This window comes from Pollicipes pollicipes, unplaced genomic scaffold, assembly GCF_011947565.3.
Source record: "Pollicipes pollicipes isolate AB1234 unplaced genomic scaffold, Ppol_2.1 Scaffold_3216;HRSCAF=3773_pilon_pilon_pilon, whole genome shotgun sequence".
Lineage (NCBI taxonomy): Eukaryota > Metazoa > Arthropoda > Thecostraca > Pollicipedomorpha > Pollicipedidae > Pollicipes > Pollicipes pollicipes.
Window position 1 is genome coordinate 536,739 of NW_023596251.1, and position 25,297 is coordinate 562,035.

The window sequence follows — 25,297 nt, forward strand, 5'->3', positions numbered from 1 at the left end:
CCTGACCAGATAGTCTCCGCAGTAGAGACACTCACCTGACCGGATAGTCTCCACAGTAGAGACACTCACCTGACCAGATAGTCTCCGCAGCAGCGACACTCACCTGACCAGATAGTCTCCGCAGTAGAGACACTCGGCGGCCACCAGCTGGTCCAGCTCCTCCCGGGCGACCACCCGCGGGCTGACCTGGGCCGCGCCCGCCGCCGCCGCCGCCACCTCGTCCTCGGGCAGCGTGCTCAGCTTGTGCTGTGGGGAGGAGGGGCGGCGTCAGCGGGCGCCGACGGCCGGCCCCAGCCGGTCAGCCGGCCGACGCCTAAGGACGCCGCGTACCGGCCGCCGACTGCAGACCCCGGCCGGTCAGCCGGCCGGCGCTCGAGAACGCCGCGTACCGGCCGCCGACTGCAGACCCCAGCCGGTCAGCCGGCCGACGCCCGAGAACGCCGTGTACGGGCCGCCGACTGCAGACCCCAGCCGGTCAGCCGGCCGACGCCCGAGAACTCCGCGCACCGGCCGCCGACTGCAGACCCCAGCCGGGTCAGCCGGCCGACGCCCGAGAACGCCGCGTACCGGCCGCCGCGGGCACCCATTCACCAGCACAGCACTTCGCTCTGCCCACCCAAAGCCATTATTCCTCTGCGCTAGCTGCCGGCTTCCTTAAATACATGTAGGCTCCACGGGCGGGCTGTAAGCTGTATAATGGTGCGCTTCATTGCGACACGCTCGCGGCCCAGGCGGTGTCGGGATGTTGGCACGCAGTCCGGGCTATGTGGCTGTCAATCCGGTGTCGGGACGGCGCCACGCAGTCAGGGTTATGCGGTCGTCAGTCCTGGACAAATACCGGCCCATTCGGCTCGCTTTGAGCTCTGCAGCGCCGGCTGGGCGGGGTGGGTGGGGGAGCACCGCGTCGACCGCGGCTGCACCAGCCGCATCAGCTGATCATATCACTGCACTGACACGGCGCTTCTCACGGTAACCGACAAAGTTTTTGAGGCCGTGGGTCAAAGGGAAATCACCTTGTTATGCCTACTGGACCTATCCAAGCGCCCACACGATAGACTCCCTAGAAAGCTCCAACTGTAAAATGTGGATGTACGTTGGTTTGCGAGTTACCTCCAAAACTACTTTCAGCAGGTTCTCGTCCAAAACCCAGGTGGCGCTTCCTCTCTGTCCGCGGCATTGCACAGCCCGATCGGAACCTACCAGGGCTCAGCGCTCGGCCCGCTGCTGTACAGCATTTATACTAATGATATGCCGCTGCATGCTCATGACGCATGTATCGTGCAGTACGCGGACGACACGCAGGTTTTAGTGAGTGGGAGGCCTGGTGACATTGCTGCGCTGATGACATCCATGGAGCAACATCTTTCACACCTGTCCAAATGGTTTGGCAAAAACGGAATTAAAATTAACGCACAAAAAAAAACATCTCAAAGTCCTCGGCACGCGCCAAAATCTTCGGAACCACCGACTAGCATAAAATTTATTGGCGTCACTGTAGCCAGCTCTCCTTCCGTTCGAAACCTGGGTGTTGTATTTGACCAGTGCATGACGTTCACTGCGCACACTGATGACGTCGTGCGGCGATGCACTGGCGTTCTTATCGGCCTCAGCCACAGCTGGCACAGTCTGCCTCAGGCCACACTCATTACTCTAGTCCAGGGTCTAGTCATCTCACTCATCCGCTCCCGCATTTGTGTGTACGGAACATGTAATGCTACTTAAACATCACGACTGCAGAAGCTACTGAACCTCGCAGCACGAGTCATCTCTGGGCGTCGGAAATATGATCATGTGAGCGATGTTTTACGAGATCTCGAGTGGATGTCTGCTGACAGCATGTCCTTATATCATACACTGACACTTCTGAAACGTATCCTGGAAAGATCCCAGCCGGAGTCCCTTTCTGGTCACCTTATCCATAGACGCCACGTTCACCATCGCACAACGAGGCAGGATGATATGTTACATGTGCCGGTGATCAGATCCGAATCGGGAAGGCGGCGTTTTGTTTACTCCACCACGACCGCCTGCAACGCACTACCGCAGAATATTCGCGAGCTGAGCCTTCCGCAGTTCGAACGCGAGTTGCGTAGTTATATCCTGCAGCGGCGGATCAATAACGGATAGAGACGCCTACTTCAAATGACTAGTGAATGTGGGAGAGTGCGTTCTGCGTATGTGTGCCTGTGTGTGTACGTGTTTGCGCGAGCCTCCCCGACCTAGTGGTTCATTTCCATGACACGGGCTCTGCAATAGTCACTTTCTGAGTGGAGTGAGCTTATGACGTGTAATTAACAAGTAATAAATCAAGCTGCACTAGCTGCACCAGCGGACCGACCGAGCAGAGCACCGCGCCGACCGGGGCCGCACCAACGGACCGCCGCGCGGAGCTTCAAGCAGCGAGGGCCGCACCAGCCGCACCAGCTGCACTAGCTGCACCAGCGGACCGACCGAGCAGAGCACCGTGCCGACCGGGGCCGCACCAACGGACCGCCGCGCCGAGCTTCAGGCAGCGAGGGCCGCGTCATGCCGTCCCATGACCTCAATCTCGGGCCCATAAAGCCCAGATCGCCGGCATAAGCGGCGAGATCGCGTCCTTACGACACGCCGTCCCGACCTTTAAGAGTGAGCCATTGGCGTCTCGGCCCGCGCTAGGCCCATTGATTGGTGCTTGGCAACGTGCAAGGGCAATCTGCACAGAGTACACCGTTTCTCTTCGCGGCGGCGATTGTGCATTAGAGCTACGTGACCGTGAATCCAAATTAGGCCGGCAGTTCGCATGAAAGGCTGCACAATGCACGCCTGTGCTCGACCAGCACAGCCAGCTGCTGTTAGCGTAGGTTGATCATCCGCATATCGCCGATGATCGTACGATCTTGTCAGCATGCCTTGACACCCGCTCGTATCGGACAGATTGAACATCCGCGTTCAAATGTGGCCGACAACGCCAGTTAGCGGGGAACGTCGCTGTCCCGGCCATGCGCAGAGCAAAGCACCGAACGGCTCTAGCCACTTGCTGGCCAGCGCGCACCACAGCTCTGCTACCTCCTAACAGCGCACCAGCACGACCACGACCCGGTTGGGTGGCGGCAGAGCGCACCAGATGACGCAGCTCTTTAGCTCACGCGTATCATTGCATCTGTGCGGTAGACCATCGATACGCCGCTGCCGTAACCCAGCCTGGCTCACCCGCCGTGCATCGCTGTCGGCGTAATTACTGTCTCGGAGGATGATTGGCGCATTAGCGCACGTGCCGCACTGATTCACAGTGCGCGCGGTGCCCGGAGCCGACTCGAGCGTCACCAGCAGTGCACACGAGACTGTCAGCAGCACGCCACAAATGCATGCGCGGTGAAATTGACATGCAGAGAAGTGCCGAAAAATGCATGCCGAGGGATTTCATCATAGACCGGATCCGTACCGCTATGTGAATTGCAAACACACAGCCAAGACAACAGACGTATTTTTTCCGCCACCCGTGCCTTCTCAGGCAGCCTCCTGCACCAAACTACAGACCACTCCCACCTGACACGTGACACCCACCAGCCGCTGTGGCTCGACGCAACAGTAGTCCTGCCACAGCTCGACACGATTATCGTCCAGGCACAGTTAGAGACCGCTGCAGTCCGGTCACAGTTCGACACGGAGACAGCCCAGCCACAGCTAGACACGGCTGCAGTCCAGCTACAGCTAAACACAGCTGCAGTCCGGCGACAGCTCGACGCAGCTACCGTCCAGCCACATCTAGACACAGCTGTAGTGCAGCCACAGTTCGACACGGGTGTAGTCCAGCCACAGCTAGCACGGCTGTAGTCCAGCCATAGCAGCCACAGCTCGGCTGCATTTCAGGTCACGGCAGCCACAGCTCGGCTGCAGTCCAGACACAGCGAGACACGGCTCGGCTGCAGTCGCCATGGCTCACCTGTAGGTCGGCGGCTGTCTGGCGCTGCGCCGGCGTCAGGTGAGGTAAGACCTCCTCCGTCAGGCAGTCCTGGTGGAACCGGTGGCCGCAGGGGAATACGTACAGCGGCCGGGTCAGCAGCTGGTGCCGGCACACCTGGCACACGTCCGACGCCTGGGGTACAGATACAGGTCACAGGTTGGGTCAGCAGCTGGTGCCGGCACACCTGGCACACGTTCGACGCCTGGGGTACAGGTACAGGTCACAGGTAGGGTCCGCAGCTGGTGCCAGCACACCTGGCACACGTTCGACGCCTGGGATACAGGTACAGGTCACAGGTCGGGTCAGCAGCTGGTGCCGGCACACCTCCGACGCCTGGGGTACAGGTCACAGGCCGGGTCAGCAGCTGGTGCCGGCACACCTCCGACGCCTGGGGTACATGTACAGATCACAGGTCGGGTCAGCAGCTGGTGCCGGCACACCTGGCACACGTCCGACGCCTGGGGTACAGGTCACGGACCGCGTCATTCACAGCCGCCGGGTCTCCACGGGTCAGGCGCAGGGATCAGGTGACCGAGGTCACGCTGGGCAGCTGGTGACCTGACTTCGGCTCTCTGTCACGTGTGACCCCAAAGGACGGTGGCAGTGATATGGTTCAGAAGCAGCACGACGCTGTGCAGTGGTCAACGGCGGAAATGGGGCGGATGGGAGCCGGCTGGCGAGGCCAGCAACACACGCTACACAATACGAAATACACTGCAGCAAACATAGAACTAAAACAGGAGACAGCACTGCACCTGAAAACGTCACGTGCAGCGTGGTCTATTCTCGAACGCCCGACCAGCACAGCAGATCAAAACGCAAAGGTGCCGTCGGCGGCCAGCACCAGCGAGCGGCGCTGGCGGCGCGGCGCGGCGCAGCGCGGCGCACCTGCACAGTGACGAAGCCCTGCCTGAAGTCGGCGATCTCCTGCCGCAGCACGTCCGTGGCGCGCGTGGCCTCCTCCATCTCCTGGCGCAGGCCGCCGATGTGCTCGTTGTACGACTGCGAACATAGGCGCGCCGGCCGCATCAGCCGGTGCACGCCCTGGCACGAGCCACACACGAGCCTGCTCAGCAGCGTCGGCGAATGCCAGTCTGGGAACGAGCGACCCACATGTGTCCAGCGGTGGGGGAGGGGTCCACGGGACCAGGCGAGGCATGGACCACGTGAGACCAGTTGCTAACACCCTTCACATTCGAACACCGGCCAACGGCCGATCGGCGGGCTGGTTACTAGCGTTTACTGATGATGACCCGGCCTGTGACTGGCGTCGGCCGGCCGGATCGGCGGGCCCGTTACTGACGTTTACTGATGCGTGGTCTCACAACCACGCTGCCCCCCCCCCCCCCCTCGGACTAGGCACGCTGCATTCCTCCTTGACGTTTGTTGGTTAGGTTGCTAATAGCATGGTAGTGGCGGTGGTGAGCGCGGTGGCCCTTAATCCATGCAGTTACGCGGTGTCGTAGTTAAGTCCGCACGCCGGCGCGGCAGAGAGGCCGGTCCCGCGGAGGGGGCCGAGCCTGTCTCACCGGGCGCCGCGTCCCGGGCCGGCAGGCGAGCGCTCCGGCCGGCCGCGGCGGGCGACGACGGGGACCACCCTGACCTGCAGCGAGTCGCAGATGGCCTCCTTGAAGTCGTCGATGGTGACAAAATCAGGGAAGAAGGGCAGCACGTCCTCGATCCTCAGCAGCGGACACTCCGAGAGGAACTGCATGGTGCGCTGGACGCTCCGGTCGCACTGGATCGTGTGCTTGGCTGCAGGCCAGGTCAGGTCAGGTCAGGTCAGGTCAGGTCAGGGCAGGGCAGGGCAGGGCAGGGCAGGGCGAGGCAGACCCGGGCGCAGCACTGGCAGTACACACGACAGTGAGTCCCGTGGCAGGCCACGGCGGGGTCGACCCACGCAATGCCGCAACACGCCGCCTGCGGTGCGCCTTTGCAAGCGCACCAGCTGCGACAGAATGCCCTTATTTGCACGCACAAGACAGCCGCGCCGGCGCAAGATGAAGCGCATCGGCACAGATGGCCGCCAGCGGCCGGCCGACCAGACCGGTCAGACCATACCTGCCGGACACACCACACGGCCGGGCCCGAGTGGCGCACGACACGTGCAGACCAGACCAGAGGCCAGGCCCAGGCGAGACAACTCACCGATCACCAGCCAGAGCCGCTTCCTCAGTGTGTCGTCCTCCTCCGGCAGGTTAGCCACCTGGAACAAGCGGGCGGCTCCGGTCAGGCCCCGGCACGTCTGCTTACGTCACACCAGGTCACCTAAACACGCCGACCAGGTCAGGTCACGTCAGGTCACCTAAACACATCGACCAGGTCAGGTCAGGTCACCTAAACACACCGACCAGGTCAGGTCAGGTCACGCCAGGTCACCTGAAAATGCGGGTGACGTCATCACATGTCCAAACGGGTCAGGCCAGGCCAGGGCCAGCTGGGTGGGCACCTACAGGTACATCATGCCTGCGGGCAGTGAAACGCTGACGCTGCGTTCATATGTCCCAGCAGAAGGCAATGGGGACATGAAAAAATCAACACCAATGACAAGGAAGTAATTAATAACGAGGTAGTATGTAACAGTGGGTGCCATCCAAACACTTCAGTACCTAACGTCGGCTGAAAAACGTGTCCGGCAAGAGCACAATATCTGACGTGAACAAACGCACACTGAGTTTCCCCTGCTCCTGAGTGTGCAACAGCCAATCCAACCCAGGCCGGCACGTACTGTGACGTCACACGGGCGCACCTGTTTGGCGAGTGTGACGTCATGCTGGAGGGCGAGCTCGACGGCCTCCTCGTACCGGCCGACCACGGTCAGCACGTGCACGGCGGCGGCCGGCTGGCGCGTCCAGCACTGGCGCAACACGTGACCCGGCGAGTAGCGCACGCAGTGACGGTCGGAGCCTGCCGCGCGCGACCCACACGGCTGAGCAGCGCCGTGCGCGACCAACACGGCTGAGCAGCGCCGCGCGCTACCAACACAGCTGAGCAGCACCGCACCAGACCAACACAGCTGAGCAGCGCCGCGCGACCGCACTTGTCAACGGCGGTACGTGAAAGGCGTCGATAGATGAGAAATTATGACAATACAAGCTTCTGGTCGCGCCGATAATTATCCGTTCGCATGGGAGATAGAGCACCGGAATGTGGCATCAGCGGCTTGTTGCAATGGCTCAGCGTTTGACACCACGACACGGGACCGCTCAGAGTCCCACCGCAGCAGCGCGGCCGACCCCTACGGGCAGGGGGGGGGGGACACCAAACCCCTCTCTCGGTCAGGACTCCCCGCTCCCCTGCTCGGCTCCCCGCAGGCCGCGTCTGCCCGCTCGGCTTCTCACCCTGGCTGCGCAGGTAGTCCATCAGCCGGTCGGGCCGGTAGCGCACGTACAGCGTGACCAGGTAGTTGTGCGCCACGCAGTCGGCGCTGCCCAACGTGTCGATACAGAACTGCAGGTAGCGCAGAATCTGCAGACCCTGCCGGCACACGAGTCCCGGTAAGTGGGAGGTGTCGGGGCAAATGAGCGATATTGGGTAGTGCTCGGGGTAAGTCGGGGTCAGTGACTGGTGTCCGGATAAGTGGTTGGTGTCGGAGTAAGTGGGTGGTGTGGGGATAAGTGGTCGGCGTCGGTGTACGTGGTTGGTGCCGGGGTATACGGGTGGTGTTGGGTGGCGGTTGGGGTGAGTTGGGGGAAGTGGCTGGAGTGGCGGGGCGAGTGGGAGGTGCCGGGTCAAGGCTCGTTTGAAGGCCGGGTTTAACAGTGCTGGTCCTCACAGACTGCACTGGCAAGTGCTGCCGTTATTGGCAACGGCAATTAGAGCTTTTCCGGGCCCTCCAGACAGACGGGGAAGGTATACCTCTAAACACAGGGGCCAAAGAAAACGTACACATTCTACGTTCGCACAACTCCACGGGCAAATACAGCCATCTAATATGATAAAACTGCCCCAAGACTGGCATCCCAGCCACACGAGAGGTCGGACTCGCTCGCACCCTCGCTCGCCGCCTCCCCCGACCCCGACCCGGCCCAGCTGCGGCGGCCGCGGCTGGGCCCGCTGGGTACCTGCTCCTCGGACGTGTCGGCCAGGATGAGGCGCGGCATGAGCGTGGCCGGGCGCAGCTTGCGGCCCTGGCCGATCACCAGGTCGACGGTGAGCGTGGGCTCGGCCTGGATCAGCCGCGGCACCAGCTGGTAAAGCAGCTCCGGGTCCGGGTGCGCCCGCAGCGTCTCCAGCGCTGCCCACACACCCACCGGCGTCACAGCAGGATAGACTCGGTGCCACAGGGGAGTAGGTGGGGTGTCACAGGGGAGTGGACGGGTCGTCACGAGTGGACGGGGTGCCAGAGGGGAGTAGACGGGGCGTCACGGGGGAGTGGGCGAGTCGTCACGGGGGAGTGGACGGGGTGCCACAGGGGAGTAGACGGGGCGTCACAGGGGAGTGGATGGGGCGTCACAGGGGAGTGGACGGGTCGTCACGGGGGAGTAGATGAGGTGCCACAGGGGAGTAGATGGGGTGTCACAGGGGAGCGGACGGGGTGCCACAGGGGAGTGGACAGGGCGTCACAGGGGAGTGGACGGGTCGTCACGGGGGAGTAGATGGGGTGTCACGGGGGCGTTATGAGGAAACATAAAGGAGCATCACGGAATGCTAAGGGGCCACAAGCATGTGTTGCACAGCATACCACAGCGGACACCACAGTCACTAGCACACCGGACGCAGTGCGGGCGGCGCGTACATCATTTAAACAGCGCGTACCGCAGCCCAAAGTGCATAAATATCTCAGACTACAATCCTACAAACAACACATCTCACAACTATACATGCCTTTCCTACGCACAGCCCCTGCACTCATTCATGCCATTTGCACTGGCTTCTGCGGCGCGTGGTCCGCAGAGGCGTACCTCTGGTGATGTGGCCGCTGCGCAGGTGGTGGCGAACCACGGTATGCCAGTCCTGGAGCCGCTGCGCCAGCTCCGGCACCGCCGCCGCGTCGCCGTGGCGCGCCATCAGGTCATACACCGCCTTCCGGGCCCGCTGCACGTGCGTCTGGTGACGGGACAGGAGGGTCACACTGGTGAGGTCGGCCCACCGACGAGCTCGGGTGGGGACCGACCGGCCGCTGCACGTGCGTCTGGTAACGGGACAGGCGGGTCACTCTGGTGAGGTCGGCCCACCGACGAGCTCGGGTGGGGACCGACCGGCCGCTGCACGTGCGTCTGGTGACGGCACAGGAGGGTCACACTGGTGAGGTCGGCCCACCGACGGGCTCGGGTGGGGACCGACTGACCGCTGCATGTGGTGACAGGTCCGGCTCAGGCGCGCCGTCTTTGAGACACGAACGGACTGGATCTACCGAACTGGGAGCGGACTGAGAACGTCTACCCTCCGCACGGAGAGTACACGCGATACACCGCCGCAGGGGCGAGTGCCATGAAGTACGCACCATCAAAGCACTGCAAGCGGCCCGCGAACAAAACGCAGCTAATCTAGCCACGGCATAACCGATCCGCCGCTGGTGCCCATCACCGAATAGGCTGCCACCACTGCGCCACATGACCTCTGTCGGCGGAACGCCAGCTCCCCCGCCCGCCACCCACCAGCGCCTCGTGCGAGGTGAGGAACTGCATCATCTGCTGGCGCAGCTGGTGCCGGGCCGGGTCATCGGCGTCCTTCAGACGGCCCAGCTGCGTCAGGAAGAGCTCCAGCGCCCAGAACACGAGCAGCGCCGCCTGCAGCCGCTCGCCGGCCGACAGCGCCGACAGACGCTGCCAATCAGAGCGTGTCACACAGGAGCACGACCAATCACAGCCGCTCGTCGGCGGACAGCTCCGACAGACGCTGCCAATCAGAGCGCGTCACACAGGAGCGCGACCAATCACAGCCGCTCGCCGGCTGACAGCGCCGACAGACGCTGCCAATCAGAGCGTGTCACACAGGAGCACGACCAATCACAGCCGCTCGTCGGCGGACAGCGCCGACAGACAATGCCAATCTGAGTGCGTCACACGGAGAGACGACCAATCATAGCCGCTGCCCGTCGACAGTGCAGACAGATGCTTCCAATCACAATGCGTCACACGGGAGGCGGCCAATCATAGCCCTTTGTCAATGGGCAGCAGCCAATGATTCTCCCTTGGAAGGTAACCAGTCACAGGCCCTCACCGACCCCCAGCACCCAATCAGGACACGTTTTGGACAGGTGAGCTGAACAACCCTGGCCGAGCCCTGCCATCACAATATGACTGCACTCCGGTACCGTCGCTGCACCTCAGTGTGTCACGTCCAGGATGTGTCACGTCCAGGATGTGTCACGTCCAGGATGTCAGTGTGTCACGTCCAGGATGTGTCACGTCCAGGATGTGTCACGTCCAGGATGTGTCACGTCCAGGATGTCAGTGTGTCACGTCCAGGATGTGTCATGTCCAGGATGTGTCACGTCCAGGATGTCAGTGTGTCACGTCCAGGATGTCAGTGTGTCACGTCCAGGATGTCAGTGTGTCACGTCCAGGATGTCAGTGTGTCACGTCCAGGATGTGTCACGTCCAGGATGTGTCACGTCCAGGATGTGTCACGTCCAGGATGTCAGTGTGTCACGTCCAGGATGTCAGTGTGTCACGTCCAGGATGTGTCACGTCCAGGATGTGTCACGTCCAGGATGTCAGTGTGTCACGTCCAGGATGTCAGTGTGTCACGTCCAGGATGTGTCACGTCCAGGATGTCAGTGTGTCACCTCCAGGTCGTGTCCAGAAACTCACTCAAGCGCTGACTAACTCACAGTCATGAGGAACTGGCGGAGGGCCTCGTACTCGCGGCGCTCGACAAACTTCAGAGCCACCTCCTCCAGACGGCGCTGGGTGTCGGCGAACAGCCGAGCGCTCGCCTCGTAACTGAAACGGGTCGTACCACGCTGACTCAGGGGACCCTGCCACACGGCCGCCGGGGGCCCAGCAGGGGACCACACACGGCCGCCGGGGGCCCAGCAGTTTGGCCCAACCAACGGGCAGTGTGCCGCCCACACACGGATCATCGCTGGCATCTTGCTTCCTATGGTACACCAGCACGCCCCACTTATCCCCGCCGCGTATGAGCACACCCCACTGCTTCTCTGGGTGTACCGGAAGGCCCCACTTACTCTCCCAGTGAGAAGCAGTGCTCGGCCTGGTGGGTGAGGATCTTGTCCACCACTGTCGGGTTATCCTGGCAGTGGCGCCGCGCCAGCTCGTACTGGCCCTGCTGTACCAGCACCTGCCGCCCAACGGACCGACAGTGACGCCGCGTCATACACACGGGACCGACAGCGACACCCTGTTACACACACGGGACCGACAGTGACACCGTGTTACACATATGGGACCGACGGTGACACCGTGTCATACACACGGGACCGACAGTGACGCCGCGTCATACAAACGGGACCGACAGCGACACCCTGTTACACACACGGGACCGACAGTGACACCGTGTTACACACATGGGACCGACGGTGACACCGTGTCATACACACGGGACCGACAGTGACGCCGCGTCATACAAACGGGACCGACAGCGACACCCTGTTACACACACGGGACCGACAGTGACATCGTGTTAACACACGGTACAGACGGTGACACCGCGTTATACACACAGTGGTCCTGGTACGTTACGTGGGAAGCAGTATCGCGCCATATTTCTTTGCACCAGCTGACGACCACTCGATCAACCGCGGCCTGTCCGTCGCACCAGTCGCGCCTGGTTAGGATCCCCGCCGCTAGGGGCGCTGGTTTGCGGCAGGCCGGTGCCAGCGGCCGTTGGAGCTGCCCGCCATCAGTGAATGCTAGCTCGCCTTTTGAGGCGCGGCGAAGCGGCCACCGCCACCGTTGCTGCGTACTGCGAGCCGAAGTCGCAACAGGAGGCACGGGTGCGGGCGCACAGGCCCGACCTTGACGTGACGTGGCGGGGCGTGAGGCGCCGTAACACCCCTCACGGGAAGACTCTCCGACAGAGCCCGCTCACGTGCTGACATGGATCGCTGCCATAACACCCCAGCCCGGCCCGAGTGGAGAACACGCAGCACGTGACCCAGGCCCAGCAGACCGAGCCACAGCGTCCGCCAGTCAGCTGACGCCGCCCACCGCCCGAGTGGAGAACACGCAGCACGTGACCCAGGCCCAGCAGACCGAGCGTCGAGCCACAGCGTCCGTCAGCCAGCTGACGCCGCTCACCGCCCGAGTGGAGAACACGCAGCACGTGGCCCAGGCCCAGCAGACCGGGCCGCAGTCGCAACCGCATCCGAGCCACAGCGTCCGTCAGCCAGCTGACGCCGCCCACCGCCCGCGCATCGCTGCAGCCCCGCCCGACAGACCCCGGCCACGAGCCGGCCGGTGGGCCGGGCAGCGGCGGTCCGCGCCCCCGTACCTGCCACACGTCCCGCGTCTCGTCCACCACCCGGTACTTGTAGACGGCCCTCTCGGCGGCGCTCCACAGCGTGCCGCGCACCGGATCACGGCAGAGGGCCACCAGTGGTCCGTGGGCCTGAGGACACCGGCCAGGCCAGGCCAGGTCAGGTCAGGTCAGGTCTCAGACACCTCCACCAGGACATGACAAAGGGCCACCAGGGGCTCGTGGTCCTGTGGACACCGGCCAGGCCAGGCCAGGCCAGGCCAGGTCAGGTAGGGTCAAGGTATTTGGCAGGTTGTTGACAACGAACAAGATGGGAAATGTCTGTAACACAGATCGATCAGCTTTAAAACCGAACCCGTCCAATGTTGCATGATAAAACACGTCACCAACCAACTGGTATAGCATACCGTCACAAGACTGAGCCAAAATTCCTGGCTATGTGACGAAGCACGGGCTGTTATATTTCACCGGGCATTGTTTGTTCAAGGCCCAGGCCGCGCCCGCTCAACAAACGCCTGCAGTCGGTGTGAGGCCTGACGTCACATCTAATGCTTACCCAATCGGTCGGCACTTCACACAGCCGAGCCAGACCGGCAAGGAAAGCACTATCTCCCCTGCCCCGCCGTCACGGACCGAAGAAAACACCACCGACCGACCCGCTCCCCCCTCCCCCCGCACACCCTACGTCCGTCACCCACCTCGCTGGCCAGGTCCTCGAACACGTGGCGCTGGTCCAGCACGCACGTGGCGCGCACGCGCGCCGCGTGCAGCGCCAGCACGTGGAACTGGGTGAGGGCGAGGGCTCGCGGCGGCTGCCGCTGGCCGGAGCCGGCCGGCGCCGGCTCCTCCACCGGCTGCGGGATCAGCTTGGTCTCCCCCAGGATCGTGTCGGCGCCGCTCGTGTCCAGCTGCGGCCGCAGGCGGTGACGGGCACAGGTCAGACGGCGGCGCGGCACGCAGGCCCTTACCGGCCTCAGTTCATGCCGACGGAGGGAGGGATGGGACGTCCTAATTGGACCTGTACAATTTTCCTGAGCCTGCACCACGGTTGCGATCGCACAACATGAGAATGACCAATAAAGCCGCCTTATCAGTGCCAACGCCTGTCGGCCATTCGTCCGCCATGTCTTGTTGACCTGCTGGCGCCCACAGCCAGCTGATGGCGCCCAAGTCACTGCAGCGGCCGCTGGCCGGGGCCGGGGCCGGGGCCGGGGCCGCTGGCCGGGGCCGCTGGCCGGGGCCGCTGGCCGGGGCCGCTGGCCGGGGCCGCTGGCCGGGACCGCTGGCCGGGACCGCTGGCCGGGGCCGCTGGCCGGGGCCGCTGGCGGGGCCGCTGGCCGGGGCCGCTGGCCGGGGCCGGGGCCGGGGCCAGGGCCGGCCTCTCACCTCTCCGCAGAGTATGCCGGGCTCGGTCATCCAGGCGAACCGGTCCGGCGGCCCGCCCACCTTCGGGTAGAAGAAGGCCAGCCGGGAGAACGCCAGAGAGCTGGGGATCTCCAGGAACCGCTCTGGACGGAAGGGAGGGCTGGGTCACCGCCGAGACGGGGCGCACCGGCGCGGGCGCAGCCGCCACGCACACAGGTCCAGTCAACAGCTCGCAGACAACTCAAGCGCCGATGGGTCTGAGTCAACCACTCCAGTCATGTCGGGAGTCATCATATTGCAGTAAGATATTGCCAAAGCTGCCACATGCTAGCCGATTCTCGACATTCACAATGGTCAGCCCGACAGGTACACAGCCGAAGTCCATTCTACTGGACCCCTGATCCTTAGTACGCTCGGACAACCTCACTTTAGCCCCTTGACCCCGGGCCGGCGGGTAGACTGACCGTTGACCTGACCCTGCCACCCGCTGACCCGACCGCGCCGCCGCTAACCCGACCCCGCCGTCAGCTGACCTTATCCCGCCACCTAACGACCTTACCCCGCCGCCTGCTGACTGCTGACCTCAACCCGCCACCTACTGACCTGACCCCGCCGCCTGCTGACCCGACCCCGCCGTCAGCTGACCTTATCCCGCCGCCAGCTGACCTGACCCCGTCACCTGCTGGCCTGACCCCGCCGCCTGCTGACCCGATCCCGCCGCCGGCTGACCTCACACCGCTGTCTGCTGACCTGACACCTGGCCGCCGGTGGTGAAGATGCCGGCGAGCAGCGGCCGCGCGTCGTGGCTGGCCACGGAGCCCACAAACTGGTACAGCCGGCCGGGCGTGGCCACCAGAGCCAGGTAGCGGTCCGTGCCGGGCACCCGGTGGTGCTCCAGACCGGTGATAGCGGCCGAGGGGCGCTGCTCGCCCACCTCCAGCACCTGAGGCCGGGTCACCGGTCAGGCCCGGCTCACCAGAGCCAGCATCCAGTGGGGTCAGGCCCAGTCAAGTCAGCCCACCTCCCCGACACAGGACGAGGCGGCGCAGGTCAGATCAGGTCAGGTCAGCCACCTCCTGCACCTGACAGCGCGCAGGTCAGGTCAGCCGCAGTGGGTTAGGACTGCACCGCCTTCGAACCTGCCCGGAAAAGCCCCGGGAGCAGCGATCCCTCGCAGGGGGCACACCATCGATGCACAGCTCCTGGTCGGCACACTGGTCGCCGATATCCCCCCCCCCCCCCCCCCCCCAGGCCGTCCGGCCGGCGCACCTGTTTGACGTAGAGCTCGAGCCGCGAGAACAGCCGCTCGTCACCGCTCAGCTCCAGTTCGGTGACGACGCCCTGCGAGTTGCCGGCCAGCAGCGGTCCTGTGGAGGCCGGCGTGGCCAGCGTGTGGCTCCAGCCCACTGCCGTCACCAGCTGGCCCCGCAGCTGGCTCACCTGGCCGACCCACCACCGCATCGGTCACCGACAGGCGGCGCTGGGGTGCCGCAGGGGCTGTTGGCCCCCACACCACCACCGTCACGAGGGCGGAGCGGCGCTGCCTGGCGGACACGCGCCGCCAGTGACGGCAAGCGGCGCTGCTGTGCTGCCGACGCCGGCACAGCTGCCATCTGCTGTGGTCTGCTGTGGTCTGCTGCACGGCGGCGTGTCACCTGCGCGCCGCCACAGGCCAGCTGCCGTACTGACGGCCGGAGCTGTCACCTGTCACAGGCCAGCTACCGTACTGACGGCCGGAGCTGTCACCTATCACAGGCCAGCTACCGTACTGACGGCCGGAGCTGTCACCTATCACAGGCCAGCTACCGTACTGACGGCCGGAGCTGTCACCTATCACAGGCCAGCTACCGTACTGACGGCCGGAGCTGTCACCTATCACAGGCCAGCTACCGTACTGACGGCCGAAGCTGTCACAGGCCAGCTGGCGTGCTGAAGGCCGGAGCTGTCACAGGCTGGCTGCGGTACTGACGGCCGGAGCTGTCACCTGTCACAGGCCAGCTACCGTACTGACGGCCGGAGCTGTCACCTATCACAGGCCAGCTACCGTACTGACGGCCGGAGCTGTCACAGGCCGGCTGCCGTGCTGACGGCCGGAGCTGACGACGGGCCACGGACCTAGAGCGGGGCGGGTACTGAAGGGGATCAACCATAGTCCACTAACGGCGTCATTGCCGGCTGACAAGCTGGCCGGGCACTGCAGCACCAGCATTACAGACACGTGTACAGGGATCACCGCGCTGACAGTGCCGCAGCCGCAGCCGCAGCCGCAGCCGGGCCGTGCCGGCCGGCCGGCCATACCGGGCGCGGTTTGGCGGCGCGGCCGCCGATGTAGAGCAGGCCGGCGTTGGAGAGGTCGCCCTCGCGCGGCACCGTGGCCACCAGCAGGTGCGCCCCGGACGGGTCCAGGAACAGGTGCTGCAGCCGACTGCCGGCCGTGTCGCGCGCCAGGTCCACCTCTGCCAGGGTCAGGAGTCACACATGTCAGCTCCGCCTCTGCTGGGGTCAGCAGTCACAGAGGTCAGGGTGTCGCCGGCGGGGCGAGGGGACTGGTCCTCCGACCATGCATCCCCCTCCCGCCCTCCTTCACTAGCAGACGGACTATCCCATCGTTCCATCAGTGTGGACCGGACATCATCATCATCATCATCATCATCATCGGCATCGTCGGCGCTCGCCCCCTGGGCCTTGATCAGGAGTGAGCTCGCCCCAGAGCGTCCCCTGCCCCCCCCCCCCGTCCGGCCCCGGTGACGCCGCCGCCGGAGATGCTGCCGCTCACCCTGCGGCGTCCCCGGCCCCCTCCCCCCTTCCCCCGTCCGGCCACGGTGACGCCGCCGCCGGAGGTGCTGCCGCTCACCCTGCGGCGTCCCCGGCCCCCTTCCCCCCTCCCGTCCGGCCACGGTGACGCCGCCGCCGGAGGTGCTGCCGCTCACCCTGCGGCGTCCCCGGCCCTCCCCCCCCCCCCCCCCGTCCGGGCCCCGGTGACGCCGCCGCCGGAGATGCTGCCGCTCACCCTGCGGCGTCCCCGGCCCCCTCCCCCCCGTCCGGCCCCGGTGACGCCGCCGCCGGAGATGCTGCCGCTCACCCTGCGGCGTCCCCGGCCCCCTCCCCCCCCCGTCCGGCCCCGGTGACGCCGCCGCCGGAGATGCTGCCGCTCACCCTGCGGCGTCCCCGGCCCCCTCCCCCCCCCGTCCGGCCCCGGTGACGCCGCCGCCGGAGATGCTGCCGCTCACCCTGCGGCGTCCCCGGCCCCCTCCCCCCCCGTCCGGCCCCGGTGACGCCGCCGCCGGAGATGCTGCCGCTCACCCTGCGGCGTCCCCGGCCCCCCTCCCCCCCCCCCCCCTCCCGTCCGGCCACGGTGACGCCGCCGCCGGAGGTGCTTGCCGCTCACCCTGCGGCGTCCCCGGCCCCCTCCCCCCCGTCCGGCCCCGGTGACGCCGCCGCCGGAGATGCTGCCGCTCACCCTGCGGCGTCCCCGGCCCCCTCCCCCCCCGTCCGGCCCCGGTGACGCCGCCGCCGGAGATGCTGCCGCTCACCCTGCGGCGTCCCCGGCCCCCCTCCCCCCCCGTCCGGCCCGGTGACGCCGCCGCCGGAGATGCTGGCCGCTCACCCCTGCGGCGTCCCCGGCCCCCTCCCCCCCCCCGTCCGGCCCCGGTGACGGCCGCCGCCGGAGATGCTGCCGCTCACCCTGCGGCGTCCCCGGCCCCCTCCCCCCCCCCCGTCCGGCCCCGGTGACGCCGCCGCCGGAGATGCTGCCGCTCACCCTGCGGCGTCCCCCGGCCCCCTCCCCCCCCGTCCGGCCCCGGTGACGCCGCCCGCGGAGATGCTGCCGCCTCACCCTGCGGCGTCCCCGGCCCCCTCCCCCCCCCCGTCCGGCCCCGGTGACGCCGCCGCCGGAGTGCTGCCGCTCACCCTGCGGCGTCCCCCCCCCCCCCCCCCCTCCGTCCGGCCACGGTGACGCCGCCGCCGGAGGTGCTGCCGCTCACCCTGCGGCGTCCCCGGCCCCCCCTCCCCCCTTCCCCCGTCCGGCCACGGTGACGCCACCGCCGGAGGTGCTGCCGCTCACCCTGCGGCGTCCCCGGCCCCCCCCCCCCCGTCCGGCCCGGTGACGCCGCCGCCGGAGATGCTGCCGCTCACCCTGCGGCGTCCCCGGCCCCCTCCCCCCCCGTCCGGCCCCGGTGACGCCGCCGCCGGAGATGCTGCCGCTCACCCCTGCGGCGTCCCCGGCCCCCTCCCCCCCCGTCCGGCCCCGGTGACGCCGCCGCCGGAGATGCTGCCGCTCACCCTGCGGCGTCCCCCGGCCCCCTCCCCCCGCCCCGGTGACGCCGCCGCCGGAGATGCTGCCGCTCACCCTGCGGCGTCCCCCTCCCCCTCCCCCCCCCCGTCCGGCCCCGGTGACGCCGCCGCCGGAGGATGCTGCCGCTCACCCTGCGGCGTCCCGGCCCCCTCCCCCCCCCCGTCCGGCCCGGTGACGCCGCCGCCGGAGATGCTGCCGCTCACCCTGCGGCGTCCCCGGCCCCCTCCCCCCCCGTCCGGCCCGGTGACGCCGCCGCCGGAGATGCTGCCGCTCACCCTGCGGCGTCCCCCGTCCCCTCCCCCCCCGTCCGGCCCCGGTGACGCCCCGCCGCCGGAGATGCTGCCGCTCACCCTGCGGCGGTCCCGGCCCCCTCCCCCCCGTCCGGCCCCGGTGACGCCGCCGCCGGAGATGCTGCCGCTCACCCTGCGGCGGTCCCCGCCCCCCTCCCCCCCCCCCGTCCGGCCCCGGTGACGCCGCCGCCGGAGATGCTGCCGCTCTCACCCTGCGGCGTCCCCGGCCCCCTCCCCCCCCGTCCGGCCCCGGTGACGCGCCGCCGCCGGAGATGCTGCCGCTCACCCTGCGGCGTCCCCCGGCCCCCTCCCCCCCCGTCCGGCCCCGGACGCCGCCGCCGGAGATGCTGCCGCTCACCCTGCGCGTCCCCGGCCCCCTCCCCCCCCCCTCCCCGGCCGGCCACGGTGACGCCGCCGGAGGTGCGCCGCTCACCCTGCGGTCCCCGGCCCCTCCCCCCTTCCCCCGTCCGGCCACGTGACGCCACCGCCGGAGGTGCTGCCGCTCACCCTGCGGCGTCCCCGGCCCCCTCCCCCCCCGTCCGGCCCCCCCGTGAGCCGCGCCGGAGATGCTGACGTCACCCTGCGGCGTCCCCGGCCCCCTCCCCCCCCGTCCGGCCCCGGTGACGCCGCCGCCGGAGGTGCTGCCGCTCACCCTGCGGCGTCCCGGCCCCCCCCCCCCCCGTCCGGCCCCGGTGACGCCGCCGCGGAGATGCTGCCGCTCACCCTGCGGCGTCCCGGCCCCCTCCCCCCCCCGGCCCGGTGACGCCGCCGCCGGAGATGCTGCCGCTCACCCTGCGGCGTCCCCGGCCCCCCCCCCCCCCCGTCCGCCCGGTGACGCCGCCGCCGGAGATGCTGCCGCTCACCCTGCGGCGTCCCCGGCCCCCTCCCCCCCCGTCCGGCCCCGGTGACGCCGCCGCCGGAGATGCTGCCGCTCACCCTGCGGCGTCCCCGGCCCCCTCCCCCCCCCGTCCGGCCCCGGTGACGCCGCCGCCGGAGATGCTGCCGCTCACCCTGCGGCGTCCCCGGCCCCTCCCCCCCCCGTCCGGCCCGGTGACGCCGCCGCCGGAGATGCTGCCGCTCACCCTGCGGCGTCCCCGGCCCCCTCCCCCCCGTCGGCCCCGGTGACGCCGCCGCCGGAGATGCTGCCGCTCACCCTGCGGCGTCCCCGGCCCCCTCCCCCCCCCGTCCGGCCCGGTGACGCCGCCGCCGGAGATGCTGCCGCTCACCCTGCGGCGTCCCGGCCCCCTCCCCCCCCCGTCCGGCCCGGTGACGCCGCCCGGAGATGCTGCCGCTCACCCTGCGGCGTCCCCGGCCCCTCCCCCCCGTCCGGCCCGGTGACGCCGCCGCCGGAGATGCTGCCGCTCACCCTGCGGCGTCCCCGGCCCCTCCCCCCCCCGTCCGGCCCGGTGACGCCGCCGCCGGAGATGCTGCCGCTCACCTGCGGCGTCCCCGGCCCCCTCCCCCCCCGTCCGGCCCGGTGACGCCGCCGCCGGAGATGCTGCCGCTCACCTGCGGCGTCCCCGGCCCCCTCCCCCCCCGTCCGGCCCCGGTGACGCCGCCGCCGGAGATGATGTGCTGCCGTCACCCTGCGGCGTCCCCGGCCCCTCCCCCCCCCCCCCCGTCCGGCCCCGGTGACGCCGCCGCCGGAGGTGCTGCCGCTCACCCTGCGGCGTCCCCGGCCCCCCCCCCTTCCCCCGTCCGGCCACGGTGACGCCGCCGCCGGAGGTGCTGCCGCTCACCATGCGGCGTCCCCGGCCCCCCCCCCCCTTCCCCCCGTCCGGCCCCGGTGACGCCGCCGCCGGAGGTGCTCACCCTGCGGCGTCTCCGGGTTGAGCAGGTCGATCCTCAACAGAGTTTTGCTGGCCATGGCGATCACCAGCTGGTTGTTGGCCACCACGAGATGGGTGGTGGGCGAGGTGGGCGTGAAGTTCACCTTCTGCTTGGTGAAGATGGGCCCCACTGTCTGACGACCCTGCCGGAGACGACGGTGTCGCACGCGCTCACATCAGCCCACACGGCCAGGCCCGACGGCACACGGAGCAGCAGGGTCTCCCAACTGCGCTATGATGTCATGTACGTGATAACTCGTTTTGACCTTGAACGCACGACTGCGGCCAAGAAGCCTGCGCTGAAGCAATAATGATCTTGTCTGGGAAGAAGACCACACGGATGCAACCCGCAATGCAGCATACTCCATCTGGCACCAGGAGCATTGGACACTCAGTCCACCTTGCAAACTCATCCCAGTAGGACGGCCGCCCCTGGGCAGGCGTCTCTGGCGCCCCGGCGCGGCTCGACTCACCGCCGCTCCGGCAGCCATGCCGCCGGGCGCCGGCGCCTGCGAGGACCGCTCATACTGCTCCAGCAGACCCGCCATGGCAGCCTCCCGTGCTCAGACCGGCCGCCCGCCGTCAGCTGGCGCCACCTGCTGGAGGATGCACTGGCTCTGAGGGGCAGGCTCCAGGACAGTGGCTCAGGGGGAGGGGTCATCACAATGACATCACATTACTGGCAGTGTGAGGGCAGTGCAGAGAGTGATGCAGGCCACTCCTGCATGGCACAGGCCTAGCCCAGGGTACAACATGAGCACTTCTTAGCATGCCACAGCTCCCTGGTGCCTTTGGGATGCATCCTTGGTTCAAATAACCTTACAGACAAGATCAGTGATGATCCTGACAAATTGCTCATGCTAAGAGCATGTAAAAATTCCTTTTGAGGATCTTGGCTTCTTCAGGCAACTAGTTTCCATTCTTTTCTGAGTCAAACCTGCTGACAACTGATGATGATGAGGGGATGATTTGCTGACAAGGCCAGCTGGAGCCGTCCTATGGCTCTAGTGCACATGATGACCCAGCCACATCCAGCAGCCCTCTCAACTACTGCTGTCGCACCAGGAGGCTGCTGTCACATAGAGGCTGCAGATGGCCTACTGCCCACTATTGCAACACAGCCTCCCCCATGTTGGTCTGGCAGAAGTTACACCCTGTCTCATGTGAAGGAAGCCAAGGGTGATGCAGACTACCTTGATCACTAGGCAGACTGTGGTTTACTCCATGGCTCAGCCATGGCCAGGCTGCAGGAACTCTATCCACCACCCATGAAGCCTTATTCCTTAGAACATTTCCTCTCTTCACACCAAAATTGGCAGCAGCTGTGCACCAAACTCAGAGCACTCAGATTACTGACCCTCTGCACCGAGGATGTTCTGTGACAATGCTCAGCTTATGATGGATATATTATCTGTGCAACATGCATATTTGGTTGCCTAGTGCAGAATTACGAGGAACAGCACTTCAATTTACCATGGAAGGCCACCTTAAGATGCCATTGCTTATTTTTGGTATCTGAAACAAATCACACTAAAAGCTTCTTTGAAAACTCCCATCCTACTAAAGTACAATAAATCCCAACAAGCCAAATGACTAACTCTGTAAATAAATGAGTAGTTACATCCTTCCTCACTGCTCTCAGTACTATTCCCCCATTGAAGGGGGTTACACTACATGCTATAGGCCTGGTAGAATTTTTTTTTAAAAACAGCCAACAGTGGTTAGCAACAACACAAAATTTTAATCATTACAATAACCTATCAGATGTGAATGCTCAGCTTTCAATTTGCTGCCTATATCAAGCTACTAGCTTCACCTTGCATGACACGCAAGCCCACATTAGACAATCAAATAACCTTTTATGATACATTTTTATTCAATGCAGCCGCTTAACAACAAAACACACCTATTTACCGAATGCGTTCGGGCAGGCCACCTCACCACCTCTCGCCCTTTTGTACAACAGTTTAAGGTCCTTATTTTGTTAGGCAGTCGTGTCTGTAGCCCGTTAACATTGTCCGCAAAAGAAGCAGGAAAAAACTGGAGAAACGACGCAATACGAAGCTAATTAGCTACACCTCGCATTTCCGCAGCAGGATCACAACATTCGACTGCCCAGACCTGCAGCGCCGAATGCAAACAGCTGACTAAAGCAGAGAGTAATGCTGGGACATATATAGCGCAGGTGCGACGATATTTCACGCTTGGCTTTCATTTGCAAGGCTGGAGTCTTATGCGTTGGGGCTTGATCGGCTGGATGCGTCCTTTCTCGTAAGTAGTGGTGGTTTATTGTTCATTTGTGATGAAATGCGAGGAGTTACGTAAGTTGTTCAGTGCATTTGCGAGGAACATTATTCACACAGATAAGACAGAATTAATAGCCTTATTCCTCGGAGAAAAAAAACCAGGAGAATGGAGATATAGATGGGTTTATATTTCGGCAACATGCCCTTATCAAAACAATAGCAGAAGTGAAAACTGTAATAACTGAGCAGCATAAACTTATGCTTTTGTTTCGATGAAGGCGTGTTGCAGACATATCGACCCATTTATTTCCACATTTTCTTGGTTTTTCTCCAAGGAATAGAGCTATTACCACTGTCTTACATACGTTAATTGAGAGAAGGTTGTTGTTCTAGTCAGTAGGCATTACCGAACTGTGTTAGTCTAGCAGCATTCACATTTTAAATCCTTTGAAGGGGTGAAAGGGCAATAAAATTAATTAATTTGAGCCCTTGTTGGTAGCGAATCCATAGCTGCAGCCAGGTAAGGGGGGGGGGGAGCAGGGCTGTGGGGCAAGCTCCCCCTTAGCCCTCATTTTTATGTGAACTCCATTGACCATTCCATTGGTTCTGTTATGACATTTTGACTGAGTTTCTGCCCCCCCCCCCCCCCCCTTATGGAAAAATAGCCATGGCCCTGGATTGATCATAGATATCCTATATTTGTAATTGAATGCTTGTGAGCCGAACAGTCCAGCCACAACCAAATACACATATTTTGATAATTATATGCTGCCAGGTATCAAATTTGCCATAACTTTGGTTGCAAAGCACCTGAAGATATGGATGTTTGATGCTCAATAGGGCTATCAGAAAACATTTTCATAGATAGAATAGCATTCACTGATTAAATTTGAACATGCTTTAGTTGAAATAATGTCTTCAAGCAATCTTCAAATGCTTAAGCCCACAAAGTCCTGAAATGACCTATAAAGCTGGTGGGAAGCCTGGGTAAACAGTAAATGCAGTGAACTGTAAAAGTATGAATTAAACAATTTTTTTCTCTGGTAGTGGAGATAGAATACACAACCAGTTTTTCACACCATGTTGGCATTACCTTAGTGATTGAGTTGTAAGGGGACGTGAACTGTGTTATTTGGTTGCACTTAGTTTACTGTACTGCTTTGCAATCTAGTACCCACAGCTTGTGTGGAAATATGAGACTATTACAGATTCATATTAGAAATGTAATCTATGTATCACAGCTGTCATTGCAACATAGCAAAACACTGCCATGACACTACACATTTGCCTGTATCCCAGCAGGCGGCCACATCCCCACAGCCATGGTCAGCACCAGAACTCGCTCCTACCAGCCGCCAGCCGGAGGCGGCCCTGAGACCGGCCCTCCCGCCAGGGCGCCTGTAGCAGGCCGCACCCGCCACGCCTCTCTCAACGCAGCCGCGCCGCCAGCGTCGCCGACGCCGGCGCCGGCGCGGCGGCGGCGCACCTCCTCGCTGACGGCGCCGTCCGCCGAGCCGGCTGAAGCGCGGCCGCACCGCAAGGAGCTGCTGCAGCGCTACCGGCGCCAGGCGGACGCGCTGCCGACGCTGCCAGAGCGACTGGCTGGGTCCCTGGAGGAGGAGAAGGAGGAGGAGCGGCTGGCTGAGTCTCCGGAAAAGGAGGAGCGACCGGCCAAGCCAGAGTCTCCGGTGGAGGAGGAGCGGCTGGCCAAGCCGGAGCCCCCGGAGGGGGAGCGACCGGCCAAGCCGGAGTTCCCGGAGGAGGAGCGACCGGCCAAGGGGGAGTCCCCGGAGGAGGAGAAGCAGTCGGTCGAGCAGAACTCCGCGGAGAAGGTGACGCGCGCGGTGGTGCCAGCGCCACGCGAGGCGGACGAGGCGGCGCCGACCGGGCCGACGGCAGAACAACCAGCGCCGGATCAGGCGGCGGCGGCGCCGGAGGAGGACGCGATGGAAGTGGAGGACGCGCTGACGCCGGCGGCTGAGCCGGCGCCGGCCGCCGCTGCTGCGCCGGCCGCGCAGAGCCGGGGACTCGCAGCCGTCCAGAGGATCCTGGCCGGCGGGCGGGACACGGAGCGTGGTGAGCCACCGCTGCCACCGCCGCCTCCGTCGCAAACCGCCCGACCGCCGTCACAAGCCGTCCGGCCGCCGCCGCCGCCGCGCGGCCAGCCCAAGTCGGGCCGCTTCTGGAAGCCGGTACGCTCGAGGGCATCGAAAGTGCTAGTGCGCGATCCCGTCAGTTACGAGGTGCGCATGCAGAAGCGACAGCAGTTGAAGGTGGTGAAGGCCTTGGAGAATCAGCTGAAGGACGAGCGGAAGCAGAAGCAGCAGGAGCTGCGCAAGCGGCGGGAGTACAACGAGAAGAAAACGGCGGAAAACGCGCTTAAGTCGGAGGTCTATCAGGTCATAAAGAACCCACAAAAAATAAAACGAATGAAGAAGAAGCAGCTGCGCTTGTTGCAGAAACGCGACACGACCGTGGTGGGTAAAAGTGTTCTAGACGAATAAAGGCTTGACATGGCACTACAGGTTGTTAGCATGGGAGGACTTGTGTGTGATTCAACTCTTTTGGGGGCGGAGGGGGCGACTCAGGGCCAGCTCACAGATTTCGTGATCAGGTTCAGCCCATGACATAACTCCGTTCCATTTTTTTAAAACTTTAATCCGTTCCATTTTTTACTCAATTCAGACTCATCACATGCGTTGAATCATTTGGCTCAGGACTCATGTAGCTCACAAAGCGAAGGATCCCACATTCAGTTCTGGCTCGTTGCCCTGTGATTCATGAGCTGTATAATATATATATATATATATATATATATATATATATATATATATATATATATATATAGCATGCATTTTCCATCAAAGCATGGAAAATGGGCACAGCAAGTCTGGAAACAAACTTGAACTTCGAAACTAGCAGATGCAATGCAGCAAACAGTGCCT

At 64.3% G+C, this 25,297-nt stretch overlaps 2 protein-coding genes across 4 annotated transcripts; one reads left to right on the forward strand and one right to left on the reverse strand.

The window, feature by feature from the left end:
- On the reverse strand, positions 1-22,210 carry LOC119090981 (vacuolar protein sorting-associated protein 18 homolog). Its single transcript, XM_037213705.1, has 21 exons — positions 22,021-22,210; positions 20,580-20,702; positions 20,090-20,249; positions 15,992-16,149; positions 14,963-15,133; positions 14,444-14,636; positions 13,715-13,836; positions 13,027-13,236; positions 12,344-12,460; positions 11,079-11,191; positions 10,722-10,833; positions 9,544-9,711; positions 8,848-8,992; positions 8,008-8,180; positions 7,285-7,420; positions 6,693-6,850; positions 6,092-6,149; positions 5,547-5,698; positions 4,832-4,945; positions 3,923-4,075; positions 1-246 (listed from the first exon to the last, which is right to left on the reverse strand). The coding sequence occupies exons 2-21, from the start codon at positions 20,652-20,654 to the stop codon at positions 100-102; spliced, it is 2,835 nt and encodes a 944-aa protein (XP_037069600.1). The 5' UTR covers positions 20,655-20,702; positions 22,021-22,210; the 3' UTR covers positions 1-99.
- A 109-nt stretch (positions 22,211-22,319) lies between these two features.
- Positions 22,320-24,871, forward strand: LOC119090918 (coiled-coil domain-containing protein 86-like). Of its 3 annotated transcripts, none has more exons than XM_037213644.1 (2): positions 22,320-22,377; positions 23,655-24,871. In XM_037213644.1, the coding sequence occupies exon 2, from the start codon at positions 23,675-23,677 to the stop codon at positions 24,854-24,856; it is 1,182 nt and encodes a 393-aa protein (XP_037069539.1). In that variant the 5' UTR covers positions 22,320-22,377; positions 23,655-23,674; the 3' UTR covers positions 24,857-24,871. The 3 variants fall into 3 exon arrangements, with proteins under 3 accessions (XP_037069539.1, XP_037069540.1, XP_037069538.1); XM_037213645.1 differs by having other exon boundaries at positions 22,330-22,377; positions 23,652-24,871; XM_037213643.1 differs by lacking the exon at positions 22,320-22,377 and adding an exon at positions 22,394-22,427 and having other exon boundaries at positions 23,652-24,871.
- The last annotated feature ends 426 nt before the right edge of the window (positions 24,872-25,297 follow it).

Excerpts from the sequence above, each read along its gene's own strand:
- LOC119090981 (XM_037213705.1), bottom strand. The coding sequence starts at position 20,654 with ATGGCGGGTCTGCTGGAGCAGTATGAGCGGTCCTCGCAGGCGCCGGCG. Across the intron at positions 14,637-14,962 it reads TCGAGCTCTACGTCAAACAG|GTGCTGGAGGTGGGCGAGCA; the intron begins GTGCGCCGGCCG and ends ACCCGGCCTCAG. Across the intron at positions 11,192-12,343 it reads AGACGCGGGACGTGTGGCAG|GTGCTGGTACAGCAGGGCCA; the intron begins GTACGGGGGCGC and ends GTTGGGCGGCAG.